Genomic DNA, 14582 nt, shown 5'->3' on the forward strand with positions numbered 1-14582 from the left:
AAAGGCAGGGAAAAATCCTTCTAACTACTCTAGAGGTTGACCATTTCTAGTCTTACAAAGCTGCTATCAAGTAGTTGCCAAAATGTCACACTATCCCTTTAGGTAAAGATTTTGTTTATTGAATTATGGTTAAATCTTTCTTCTAATCTACATTGTAAAAGTATGAAATGATTGTATAAAGTATAGTTAAAGAATGTCAAATTAAATGTTTGCAAATGCTTGTGTAAAATGCTTGTGTATAGGCTCTGTTTTGCTCACCCCAAAGAGAACTAAGCTGTGCAAAAACATCGTACAGTGTACACTGCAGTGCAATTCGTGGAAAGCAATTTGTAACTTTTCTTTAATTATGTCTTTGAGAAATATTTGTTTCAGTAAATGGTGTGAAAATGCGTTGCACGTAATTCAAATGAAAATCAAATGTTATTTATCACATGCGCCGAATACAACAGGTTTAGACCTTACAGTGAAATGCTTACTTACAAGCCCATAACCAACAATGCAGTTTTAAGAAAAATAAGAGTTAAGAAAAATATTTACTAAATAAACTAAAGTAAAAAACAAAAGATGAACAATAACGAGGCTATATACAGGGGGTACCGGTACCGAGTCAATGTGTGGGGGTACAGGTTAGTCCAGGTCATTGAGGTAATATGTCAGTACCAGTCAAAAGTTTGGATACACCTACTCATTCCAGAGTTTTTCTTTATTTTTTACCATTTTCTACATTGTAGAAACTATTTTCTACACACGAGACATCAAAACTATGAAATAACACATGGAATCATGTAGTAACCCAAAAAAGTGTTAAATAAATCAAAAATATTTTAGATTTGAGGTTCTTCAATGTAGCCACCCTTTGCCTTGATGACAGCTTTGCACGCTTTTGGCATTCTCTCAACCAGCTTCGTGAGGAATGCTTTTCCAACAGTCTTGAAGGAGTTCTGTTGGGGCTGTATGCAAATTGGAGTGGGTCTACGGTTTCTAGGATGATGGTGTTGATGTGAGCCATGACCAGCCTTTAAAAGCACTTCGTGGCTACAGATGTGATTGCTACGGGTCGGTAGTCATTTAGGCACAGGGACTATGGTGGTCTGCTTGAAACATGTAGGTATTACAGACTTGGCCAGGGACAGGTTGAAAATGTCAGTGAAGGCACTTGCCAGTTGGTCAGCGCATGCTCGGCGTACACGTCCTGGCAATCCGTCTGGCCCTGTAAATGTAAATGTTGGTAAATGTTGACCTGTTTAAAGGTCTTGCTCACATCGGCTACGGCGAACGTGATCACACAGTCGTCCGGAAAAATTGGTACTATCATGCATGCTTCAGTGTTGCTTTCCTCGAAGCAAGTAATTTTAGCAATTACATTTACTTTTGATACTTAAGTATATTAGGAAACAAATGCTTTTTGACTTTTACTCAAGTAATATTTTACTGGGTGACTTTAATTTTTACTTGAGTAACTTTCTATTAAGGTATCTATACTTTTACTCAGTTATCACAATTGGGTACTTTTTACACCACTGTTAACTAGTTTACCGCATGGTGATGTTACCATGGAAGGCCAAAACTCTATGCTAAAACAGGCTGAAATTTCAGGCGGTCATTTCAAACAGCTCTTACACTAAAAGGGCATTATCATAATTTCCAGAATTTCACAGTATTATTCCAACCTCATAGTGTAGAAATATCTACAAAACACAGGAAATCACGTTTTTGACTGCACTATGCCTTTAAGGTATTTTGTGCCATTCTGTCTTTTCCAAATGTTATGGTTATTTCTCTCAGTCTGTGTTTTTTAACATGAGCAAAATGGAGCCTAATGTGTAAAGTCTAGTGCCTGACTGTGTATCCTGGTGTTGCCAACCTGATTTAACCTCTCGTTTGCCAGACAGCACAGTTTAATGTGGAACATTTCTCAGGGATGCACAACTGGTATGCCTGCTCCCATGCACGCCCCACCTTCTGTAACGTCTGTAGAGACAGCCTCTCTGGCGTCACTTCCCACGGCCTGTCCTGCGAAGGTAAGATTCTCTCACATACACACATCTGTTTTATCTCTCCTAACACCTCTCCTCCTCAACTATCTGTCCATCCCTCCTCCCACGTCTCTCCATCTACTCATTAATGGACCAGCGAGAAGCATGCTACTGCTCTGTGTTTTCCTTAGTGCTGTGTGTCCCTCTTGGGCTGTGGTAGTTTCAATCAGTCCTGGACAGGTGGAGGGGAGTGGAGATATAAGACTGGGGCTGTACAATGGGGAATAGGACTTACTTACTTATTCCTCTTCCCTCCCCGTGGAGTATAAAGTCGCAACAAGCCCACACCATCCAGAGAATAGGTCTATAAGTAGGGCAGGGCTGGGGGCAGTTCAATTTAAGTATCCATTCAATACTACTTTATGCTTTGTTTCCCTCCGGATCGATTATGTATAGTATAGTATAGTAGGGCAGAGCTGTGCAGGAGCTGAATGATTGGGGATTGGTGTATTCGCTGGAGAAATAAGTTGTGGGTTGAGAAGAGCGTACAATTTGTCCTAGACGTTGTAGTGTCCTCTTTGCTGGCTAGCCTACTGTGAGAGGCTAATGATAACCCATTAATTGCTCTGAAATAAAGGGCTTCCTCCTTGAAGCATCCTCAAAGGCTATTATGGATGTGTGTGTGTGTGTGTGTGTGTGGTGTGTGGATCATAGACTGCTCCATACACGTAACCCTAGCATATTTTCTATCCCTCCCATCTGCAGTCTTCTACATTATACATGCTTTATGTTTCGAGATGATGTGGAAGGTTAGACTAATCACACACAAACACACACACAGACACACCACACACGCACTTGCAGATGAGGTGAACGCTATAGGCTAATTATTATTAGATTCATGTTCATATGGTGTTCATTATGGTTGTCTGACTCACAGGCTCCTTATATGAAACCAGGAAGTGGTGTATAAATAGTACTGGTATAAAAATGGTTGGTTATACTGTTCCTTTACAGCTTAGGTGTGGATAGATGGAGCAGTCTAAAACAGAGCCCAATGAAACAGTGGCAGTTGCTTCATTCCCACTCTTTTCTATTAAATCAGTTGTGCTGATTACACTTGTTAGGTATGAATCATATACAGTACCAGTCAAATGTTTGGACACACCTACTCATTCAAGGATTTTTCTTTATTTTTACAATTTTTTTACATTGTAGAATATTAGTGAAGACATCAAAACTATGAAATAACACATATGGAATCACAAAGTAACCAAAAAAGTGTGAAATAAATCAAAACATATTTTAGATTCTTTAAAGTAACCACCCTTTGCCTTAATGACAGCTTTGCGCACTCTTGGCATTCTCTCAACCAGCTTCATGAGGAATGCTTTTCCAACAGTCTTGAAGGAGTTCCCACATATGCTGAGCACTTGATGGCTGCTTTTCCTTCACTCTGCGGTCCAACTCATCCCAAACCATCTTCATTGGATTGAGGTTAGGTGATTGTGGAGGCCAGGTCATCTGATGCAGCATTCCATCACTCTCCTTATTCAAATAGCCCTTACACAGCCTGGAGGTGTGTTTTGGGCCACTGTCCTGTTGAAAACAAATAATAGTCTCCAAGCGCAAACCAGATGGGATGGCGTATCGCTGCAGAAAGCTGTAGTAGCCATGCTGGTTAAGTGTGCCTTGAATTCTAAATAAATCACTGACTGTGTCACCAGCAAAGCACCACACACCATCTGTAACGAACGTCATCGGGAGAAGGAGAAGAGGACCAAGGTGCAGCGTGGTAAGTATTCATAATACGTTATATTAATAAATATGAACACTCTAACAAAACAACAACACGACAAACGAACAGTTCTGTAAGGTGACGAAAAACACTAAACAGAAAATAATCACCCGCAACTCAAAGTGGGAAAACGGGCTACCTAAATATGGTTCTCAATCAGAGACAACGATAGACAGCTGCCTCTGATTGGGAACCACACACGGCCAAACACAAAGAAATAGACAACATAGAACACCAGACATAGAATTCCCACCCAAACTCACACCCTGACTAAACCAAAATAGAGACATAAAAAGGATCTCTATGGTCAGGGCGTGACACCATCACACCTCCTCCATGCTTCACGGTGGGAACCACCTACTCTTCTTCTCACAAAGACACAGCTGTTGGAACCAAAAATCGCAAATTTGGACTCTGACCAAATCTGACCAAATCTGACCAAAGGACAGATTTCCACTGGTCTAATGTCCATTGCTCATGTTTCTTGGCCCAAGCAAGTCTCTTTTTCTTATTGGTGTCCTTTAGTGGTGGTTTCTTTGCAGCAATTTGACCATGAAGGCCTGATTCATGCAGTCTCCTCTGAATAATGGACGTTAACTCTGTGAAGCATTTATTTGGGATGCAATTTGAGGTTTAGTTAAGTTTAATCAACTTATCCTCTGCAGCAGAGGTAACTCTGGGTCTTCCTTTCCTGTGGCGGTCCTCATGAGAGCCAGTTTCATCATAGCGCTTGATGGTTTTTGCGACTGCACTTGAAGAAACTTTCAAAGTTCTTTCCATAATACGGACTTGGTCTTTTACCAAATAGGGCTATCTTCTGTATAACACCCCTACTTTGTCACAACACAACTGATTGGCTCAAACGCATTAAGAAGGAAAGAAATTCCACAAATGAACTTTTAACAAGGCACACCTGTTAATTAAAATGCATTCCAGGTGACTACTTCATGAAGCTGGCTGAAAGAATGCCAAGAGTGTGCAAAGCTGTCATCAAGGCAAAGGGTGGCTACTTTGAAGAACCTCAAATCTAAAATATATTTTGATTTGTTTCACACTTTTTTGGTTACTACATGATTCCATATGTGTTATTTCATAGTTTTGATGTCTTATCTATTATTCTACAATGTAGAAAATAAAGAAAAACCTTGAATGAGTAGGTGTGTCCAAACTTTTGACTGGTACTGTATATATAACATTTATTTTACCATTAACGTAAATGAAAAACAAATTCTTATTTACAATGACAGCCTGGCAAAAGGCCTCCTGTGGGGCAGGGGGCAGTGATTAAAAGTGAAAGACAAGATGGACAACATAGACAGAACACACTTGGCAACAGCACAGATACATCATTTTACTGTTGACATTTTAGTAATTTAGCAGATGCTCTTATCCATAGCAACTTACAGGAGCAATGCCACCATGATACACGAAGAGAGACCTATGGCAATAGCACAACATTGCACACACATTAACAAGGGCAGACAACAGCACAAGGGATATTTCATCTGTTAGGGAGAAGAACATATTGAGTCATAATATTCAGAGGCTGTATGTGTGTGGCCGTCAGACAGTCTAATAAAGGGTGTCTCTCTCTCCCTCTCCGCCTCAGTCCTTGATTAGAGGGTTAAGATAAAAATCCAAAATGGAACTGGCTTCCAGGTCCAGATTTGAATTTGCCTTGTCTAGGGTATCGGATCATTAGCTTCTTGTGATTCATTCTGATTGCATTGTTGTGGCTTCATGGAAGAACGCTTTTGTAAAGAACATTGCTTTCACTATTTTTGTCTCCTTTTTGGAACATTGGACCAAGTGCTGATCTCTATATTTCAACTGATAATGCAACACCTACTGTACAGACACAGCTTGATGTGTGTGAGAGATTCTTAAGTGGTGAGAACAGCTAGACAGACGGTTTCACAGCAATCAGAGCTGCTTATGTTTTACTTCAATTTCCTGCACAGGACGATCGATAGGAATTGATGTATGTGTCACACACACACCTCCCCAACCATCCTCTGGCTACAAACAGACTGAAACCAGGAAGACGATCTCTCTCAAAACAAACATCTCGTATCCGTCTGCAATCAATGTTTCTCTAATCTAACTCTAAATGCATTTAGTAGAACATTTCACGACTTGAAGAGAACACAATGTTTATCACAGTCTGCCAATGACAAGCGGTGACACAGGCCAATTAGTCTCGGTGTGTGTTTGTGTGTCCGCACGTGCCTGCAACGGTGCATGTGTTTGCATCTGCGTGTTGTTTCTATAGTGGAACTTTCCAAGTCCAGTCATTTTATGGTTGGCTGATAAGTGCCTCCTCATCTATAATGAATATACATACACTGAACAAGAATATAAATGCAACATATTCAAAGATTTCACTGAGTTACAGTTCATATAAGGAAATCAGTCATTTGAAATGAATTCATTAGGCCCTAAATCTATGGATTTCATTCTGTTGGTCATAGAATTTTTTTTTTTTAAAGGTAGGGCCGTGGATCAGAAAACCAGTCAGTATCATTTGCAACATCTGTCAGGTGGATGGATTATCTTGGCAAAGGAGAAATGTTAACTAACAGGGATGTAAACAAATTTGTGAAAAACATTTGAGAGAAATAAGCTTCTTGCCACATGGAGCATTTCAGGGATCTTTTATTTCAGCTCATGAAACATGGGACCAACACTTGACATGTTATGTTTATATATCTTTTCAGTATCCATTATGGGCTTTCTCCACTAACTGTGGTGGTGAGATATAAAGTATTCAGTCTACATTTAGCAGACCGCTCTTATACAAAGCCACGAACAATAAGTGCCTTACAGGCTGGCCCTCATTTATAGACTGTATGCATAGATGTATAGTATTGTGGTGGCAGAATTTTGAGTTTTCCACAACAGTATGTTACATAGTCCCTCTCTTACTCAGGTTCCTCTCATGCATACAGAATTGGGTTTCACAGTTCACATTGTTTTGAGCAGCCGGTAGGCTCGTGACAGGGATACAGGCGGTATATTCCGTGCCTCTGACACTTGCATTCCCTGTGATGTGAGTGGTGATGTATTTTGATGCAGTGGTTCCTAAAATGTGCATTATTTTGGTGTGCGGTAACAATAGGTACTCTCTGGTACCTAGTTCAAAACTAATTCAACACAATTGTACCAAATTATGCCTATGCTTGTCAAACCCTAAAAAATAGCTTCATAGGCTATTACTGTATAATTACTATTTTACCTCATAAAAATCGGGCAATTTCAGTAGGGTACAATTAAGTGCTACCATGATACTATACGGCAGGGCGGCAGGTAGCCTGGCGGTTGGGCCAGTAACCGAAAGGTCGCTGGTTTGAATACCCGAGCAGACAAGGTGAAAAATCTGTCGATGTGCCCTTGAGCAAAGAACCTAACCCCAGTTTGATCCAGGGGCATCTTCCTACTATGGCTGACCCTGTAAAACATTTCACTGTACTTATCCGCTGTATATGACATTAACACATCATTGTCGTTGTGTGAACCTGCTGGTATTGCCAGGGTGATTAGAGCTATGTCTGTAATACTGTAATCCTCTAGGACATTAGAGGGCTATAGGCATATGGAGCTGTATGTAAGGGCTCACACGCAAGCACACAGGCACAAAGGGCTGGGGCTAGAATTAAGATTGGCTCTGGTCCTCTTTCTGTTAAACACACAGGCAGATATGGCAAAATGACCAAATGACAGAGAGAGCAAGCTTAGGATGGGGCTCAGTAACTGGACAGTCCCTGCTCTCGTTGTGCATTTTGAGACACACTCGTCAGGCAGGGTTAGAACTGGGGACTGAAGCACATTTTCACCAAACACCTCTCCTCTGTCTGTTTATACACCATTCTGGTAAACCCATTCTCATCAACCTCTCTCACTGTGGTGTTGAACATGACGCTCTGTGTTGTTGCTATTGTTGACCAGACTAACGAGGTGTGTTTGTTGTTTGCGTTTGTTTTCCAGTGTGTAAATTCAAAGCTCACAAGCGGTGTGCCGTCAGGGCCACCAACAACTGCAAATGGACCACACTGGCCTCCATAGGGAAAGACATCATCGAAGACGAGGATGGGGTGAGTGTGTGGGTGTGTATTCATGTACAGTTCCTTCGGAAAGCATTCAGACCCCTTGTCTTTTTCCACATTTTGTTACGTTACATCCTTATTCTAAAATGTATTCAATTGTCCCCCCCCCCCCATCAATCTACACACAATACCCCATAATGACAAATCAAAAACTGAAATATACATTTACATAATTATTCAGACCCTTTACTCAGGACTTTGTTGAAGTACCTTTGGTAGCAATTACAGCATTGAGTCTTCTTGGGTATGACGCTACAAGCTTGGCACACCTGTATTTGGGGAGTTTCTCACATTCTTCTATGCAGATCCTCTCAAGCGCTGTCAGGTTGGATGGGGAACGTTGCTGCACAGCTATTTTCAGGTCTCTCCAGAGATGTTCGATCAGGTTGAAGTCCGGGCTCTGGCTGGGCCACTCAAGGACATGCAGAGACTTGTCCCGAAGCCACTCCTGCGTTGTCTTGGCTGTGTGCTTAGGGTCGTTGTCCTGCTGGAAGGTGAACCTTCGCCCCAGTCTGAGGTCCTGATTGCTCTGGAGCAGGTTTTCATCAAGGATCTCTCTGTACTTTTCTTTGTTCATCTGTCCCTTGATCCTGACTAGTCTCCCAGTCCCTGCCGCTGAAAAACATCCCCACAGCATGATGCTGCCACCACCATGCTTCAACGTAGGGATGTTGCCAGGTTTCCTCCAGACGTGACGCTTGGCATTCAGGCCAAAGAGTTCAATCTTGGTTTCATCAGACCAGAGAATCCATTTTAGTCATTCAATGTTTCTCATGGTCTGAGAGTCCTTTAGGTGTCTTTTGGCAAACACCAAGCGGGCTGTAATGTGCCTTTTACTGAGGAGTGGCTTCCCTCTGGCCACTCTACCGTAAAGGGCTGATTGGTGGAGTGTTGCAGAGATGGTTGTCCTTCTGGAAGGTTCTCCCATCTCCACAGAGGAACTCTGGAGCTCTGTCAGAGTGACCATCGGGTTCTTGCTCACCTCCCTGACCAAGGCCCTTCTCCCCAGATTGCTCAATTTGGCCGGGCGGCCTTGGTGGTTCCAAACCTCTTCCATTTAAGAATGGTACCCTCTCCCAGATCTGTGCCTCGACACGATCCTGTCTCAGAGCTCTACTGACAATTCTTTTGACCTTATGGCTTGGTTTTTGCTCTGTCATGCACTATTAACCGTGGGACCTTATATAGACAGGTATGTGACTTTCCAAATGTTTTTCTGTTTTTTTGTTGTAAGAAATTTGCAACATTTCTAAAAACCTGTTTTTGCTTTGTCATTATGGGGTATTTTGTGTAGATTGCTGAGGATTTAACAAAATGTGGAAAAAGGGGTCTGAATACTTTTCGAAGGCACTGTATATCTGTGTGTGTGTGTGTCCTTGTGTACATACTTGTGTGTTTCAGCAACAGATGGCACGAGAAGGTAGAAAATAGAATAATATATTTCTACCCCTGATAAACGTTGTACCTGACTGACTCTCTCCTTCTGTCCTGTAGATTGCCATGCCCCACCAGTGGCTGGAGGGGAACCTGCCTGTTAGTGCCAAGTGTGCCGTGTGTGACAAGACCTGTGGCAGCGTGCTCCGACTGCAGGACTGGCGCTGCCTCTGGTGCAAGGCCATGGTGAGTGTGTGCGTGGGGAGTGTGTGTCTGTGTGTATGGTGTGTGTGTGTGTGTGTGTTCTAACACAAACTCTGTGTTTTTCCAGGTACACACAGCTTGTATGGACTTGTACCCCAGGAAATGTCCCCTGGGCCAGTGTAAAGTCTCCATCATCCCTCCTACTGCTCTCAACAGCATCGACTCGGATGGTACACACATACACACACACATAAACATACACACACACACACTTCATTACTACGGGCCATATTGCATTACACACCTTCTTGGAAAGGCTTACAGAATAGTGTAGTCACATAGGATGTCTCTACAGGCAAATGGACAATGAGAGTTCTCAATGACAATCTTTTTTCTTCAATAAAACATGTATTACTGACCGGGGGAAAGTGGAGTGAATTGCAGTGCAGATCAATGTTATAAAGGAGTCACCTCATTGGCTTTGCTAATTTCCTCTCAGATTGACCTGGGGATGATTAAAACAGAGAGAAATGAATCATTCTCCAGACACACACACACACACACACACACACACACACACACACACACACACACACACACACACACACACACACACACACACACACACACACACACACACACACACACACACACACATACATCCCAGCGTTGTATTCATTAGGGAGCATAATGGAAATAATTGTTTAATGTTTTGCTGAGGAAATAAGCATTTCTAATAGGATAAGTCCAGGTAGTCCCTTCCTGTTTCAGTCCCCTTTCTTCCCTTTGGTTCCAAATGAACACAACCCAGATTATGGTGCTGTATAAAGCAGTATCATGTGATGGAAACTATGGAAGAGGAATGTAAATATTAGTGTTTTCACTCTAATACTAATATCACCTTCTGTGTGGAATTTATACACTCTCGTTTGCTCCCACCAGTGTGTGTGCGCGTGTGCGTGCGTGTGCGTGTGTGCGCACGTGTCAGGAAATTGTGCGTGGGTATTGTATTGACGGGTGTATAAAATAGATATTTCAGGCAGGTGCACACACACACACACTAACATAGAGTCATTCTGAGGGTGATCATATCGACTAACTTGGAAAGGTGTGGAAGAAGAAAGGAGGATCAAAAGAATAAAGAGATGATTGGATGAGAAATGAGATGAGTTTGAGCTACAAAAATCTCTACTTGCCCCTCTACTCCCCCTCTATCTCCCACTATCTCTGTTCCCGCCCCTCCATCTCCCTCTATCTCTGTTCCCGCTCCTATAGCTCCCTCTCTCTGTTCCCGCCCCTCCATCTCCCTCTATCTCTGTTCCCGCTCCTATAGCTCCCTCGCTCTGTTCCCGCCCCTCTCTCCCCCTCTCTCTGCCCCTCCCCCTCTGTCTCCCCATATATCCCCATGTCTCCCTCCCTTCTCTCACCATGTCTTCCCCTCTCCCTCTTTTCCTCTCCTCTTTCTTCCAAATATCTTCCTCTCCCTCTCTTCAATGTCTTCAACCCCTCCCCCCTCCACATGCCAGGATTTGCCCTCGCCCCAGTGCAGGCTTGAGAGGGCTCTAATCTAATTGGCTGCTAGCTGACTGTGGCACGTGCTGAAACGTTGTGACTTTCCTCCCCCTCTCCTCTCCCATCTCTGCTCCGCTGCTGCCAAGATTAGAGAGAGAGAGAGAAGGTGGGAAAGAGAGAGAGGGATAGGAAGATGGAATGAGAAGAGAGGCAAAATGAGAAGGGTAAAATAGTGATAGAGAGAGAAGAGAAGCAAAGAGATGTGGAGGATGGAGAGAGCAAAGGACAAAGAGAGGGGGATAGAGAGAGAGAGAAAGGAATGGCAGAAAGAGAGTGAAGGAAGAGAGAATGAGAGTGTGGATGGCAGCACCCCTGGGGACTCACCATCCGCACGCACACACACACACACACACACACACACACACACACACACATACATACATACATACATACATACATACATACATACATACATACATACATACATACATACATACACTCACTCAAACTTAAAGCCTTTTCACACGGAGTAATGTTGACACACAGGCGGCGTATCAATCTGCCATATGATGAATCGTATAAACGCACGGGCTCGTTGTCCACAGTGTGTCTCCTGCTTAGAATGTGTGCTAATACCGCACATGCCACACACAACTGCACAGCCTGACTCAGTACTGTGACACGCACACACACACACGCACACTTTGATGCCTCAATGATGTTGCAGTGTGTGGGTGTTATGATACAGTAGTTAATGGGTGATCCAGTACAGCAGATAGCAGAATCTCTCTTCTCTTTTCATCTCTTCATCTTCCCACATCCCTTCTATTAGTCACTGTGACACGGCTCAGAGTTTGGACATTGTTAATACATTTTAGATTAACCAGTGTATTTGACAGTGATAAACAACGTGATAAATGTGGTAGAGATGAACAATTATACATGTAATTGCTCCTGTCCTATCTACAGTGTATCACCATCTACAATAGTTTCGTACTGTATATCAGATCACGTCTGCATTTTATTTACTACTATAATTGGCTAGTACTCTTAATATTTGAGCACAGATTCATTCATCTATCCATTCATTAATCCATTTTAGTCATTCAATCCTTCATTCATGGAGCGGCAGATAGCCTAGTGGTTAGAGCTTTGGTCTAGTATCCAGAAGGTTGCTAGATCGAATCCCCGAGCTGACAAGGTCGAAATCTGTTGTTCTGCCCCTGAACAAGGCAGTTAACCCACTGTTCCTAGGCTGTCATTGAAAATAAGAATTTGTTCTTAACTGACTTGCCTAGTTAAATAAAACTCACTTTTTCATCCATTCATTCATGTAATCACAGTTTTTTGGTGTATTTGTGTTCAGGCTTCTGGAAGGCCACCTGTCCCCCGTCCTGCGCCAGTCCTCTACTGGTCTTTGTCAACTCCAAGAGTGGAGACAACCAAGGGGTTAAATTCCTACGACGTTTCAAGCAGCTCCTCAACCCTGCTCAGGTGTTTGACCTGGTCAATGGCGGACCACATCTAGGGTGAGTTGACTTGGCTACTGGAAACCATATGGCATCGCAATTAAAAACAGTGTTCCCACGCATAATACAGCGACAAATCTTAAGGTTTACAAATGTAAGCAAGTTTTGAAATTATTATGTTTTAGTCAAATATTATATCTGTTTCTTGCAGTCAATTTGCAGTCGATAAATTATTTGTAATTTTGATCCAGCCTGATTCACTGACTGAACATCTTGTCAAAGAAATCACATTTATTTTTGGAGATCGTCAGAAAGAACTTCTAAATTCAAGACAGGAGATACAAAATCAGTCAGAAGATAATAGAACACATTACTTTTAGTTACTTTTTTCTCAACTTGTTTCTATTACTTTTAGTACGTCAAGCAATCTTACAGAGACGATAGCTAGCTAGCCAGCTAGCTTTGTATCCATGGATTGTGCTCCTTACATGGTTTAGTACCAGCGAAACACCGACATCCTGGAGTCACCTCTTCACTGTTGACGTTGAGACTGGTGTTTTGCTGGTACTATTTATTGAAGTGGAGGACTTGTGAGGCATCTGTTTTTCAAACTAGAGACTCTAATGTACTTGTCCTCTTGCTCAGTTGTACACCGGGGCCTCCCACACCTCTTTCTATTCTGGTTAGAGCCAGTTTGCGCTGTTCTGTGAAGGGAGTTGTACACAGAGCTGTACGAGATCTTCAGTTTCTTGGCAATTTATCGCATGGAATAGCCTTCATTTCTCAGAACAAGAATAGACTGACGAGTTTCAGAAGAAGGTTTTTTGTTTCTGGCAATTTTGAGCCTGAAATAGAACCCACAAATGCTGATGCTCCAGATACTCAACTCAATCCCAGAACAACAGCAAAGGACCTTGTGAAGATGCTGGAGGAAACAGGTACAAAGTACCTATATCCACAGTAAAACTAGTCCTATATAACGAGTCCTATATTGACATAACCTGAAGCCACTGCTCCAAAACCGCCATAAAAAAGCCAGACTATGGTTTGCAACTGCCACATGGGGAAAAGATCGTACTTTTTGGAGAAATGTCATCTGGTCCGATGAAACAAAAATAGAACTGTTATGCCATAATGACCATCATTATGCTTGGAGGAAAAAGGGGGAGGCTTGCAAGCCGAAGAACACCATCCCAACCGTGAAGTACGGGGGTGGCAGCATAATTTTGTGGGGGTGCTTTGTTGCAGGAGTGATTGGTGCACTTCACAAAATAGATGGCATCATGAGACAGGAAAACTATGTGGATATATTGAAGCAACATCTCAAGACATCAGTCAGGAAGTTAAAGCTTGGTCGCAAATGGGTCTTCCAAATGGACAATGACCCCAAGCATACTTCCAAAGTTGTGGAAAAATGGCTTAAGGACAACAAAGTCAAGGTATTGGAGTGGCCATCACAAAGCCCTAACCTCAATCCTGTAGAACATTTGTGGGCAGAACTGAACAAGCGTGTGCGAGCAAGGAGGCCTACAAACCTGACTCAGTTACACCTGCTCTGTCAGGAGGAATGGGCCAAAATTCACCCAACTTATTGTGGGAAGCTTGTGGAAGGTTACCCAAAACGTTTGCCCCAAGTTAAACAATTTAAAGGCAATGCTGCCATGTACTAATTGAGTGTATGTAAACTTCTGACCCACTGGGAATGTGTTTAAATAAATAAAAGCTAAAATTAATCATTCTCTCTACTATTATCCTGACATTTCACATTCTTAAAATAAAGTGATGATCCTAACTGACCTAAGACAGGGAATTTTTACTAGGATTAAATGTCAGGAATTGTGAAAAACTGAGTTTAAATGTATTTGGCTAAGGTGTATGTAAACTTCTGACTTCAATTGTATATATACGGGGGGGATACAACCTTCACAGCTCTGCAGATTTTGCTGCGAAGAGACAGAGTCATTAGATCATTTATTTTGGTACTGTCCATAGGTAGCTTGTTTTTAGTCACACGCCCAGGAATGGCTGAAGAATTGCAACACTTACCAGGAGCTAACTCTGCAGATAGCAAATACTGGGTGATTTGAAAAGTCATAGTCAATCGATCAAAAATATAATAATTATTTAAGCAAAAATATTTGTCTTA

General features: G+C 42.3%; 1 protein-coding gene across 9 annotated transcripts in view; it reads left to right on the forward strand.

The window, feature by feature from the left end:
• Nucleotides 1–14582, forward strand: part of dgkh (diacylglycerol kinase, eta) — an 81750-nt gene that overhangs the window by 45697 nt on the left and 21471 nt on the right. For all 9 annotated transcript variants that reach the window (XM_055870346.1, XM_055870347.1, XM_055870344.1 and 6 more), the window contains 5 exons: nt 1889–2021; nt 7759–7865; nt 9372–9497; nt 9583–9685; nt 12334–12496. In XM_055870346.1, coding sequence (XP_055726321.1) covers nt 1889–2021; nt 7759–7865; nt 9372–9497; nt 9583–9685; nt 12334–12496 — 632 coding nt within the window. The remainder of the gene's footprint in view (nt 1–1888; nt 2022–7758; nt 7866–9371; nt 9498–9582; nt 9686–12333; nt 12497–14582) is intronic.

This window comes from Salvelinus fontinalis, chromosome 19 (assembly GCF_029448725.1).
Source record: "Salvelinus fontinalis isolate EN_2023a chromosome 19, ASM2944872v1, whole genome shotgun sequence".
NCBI classification, from domain to species: Eukaryota; Metazoa; Chordata; class Actinopteri; order Salmoniformes; family Salmonidae; genus Salvelinus; species Salvelinus fontinalis.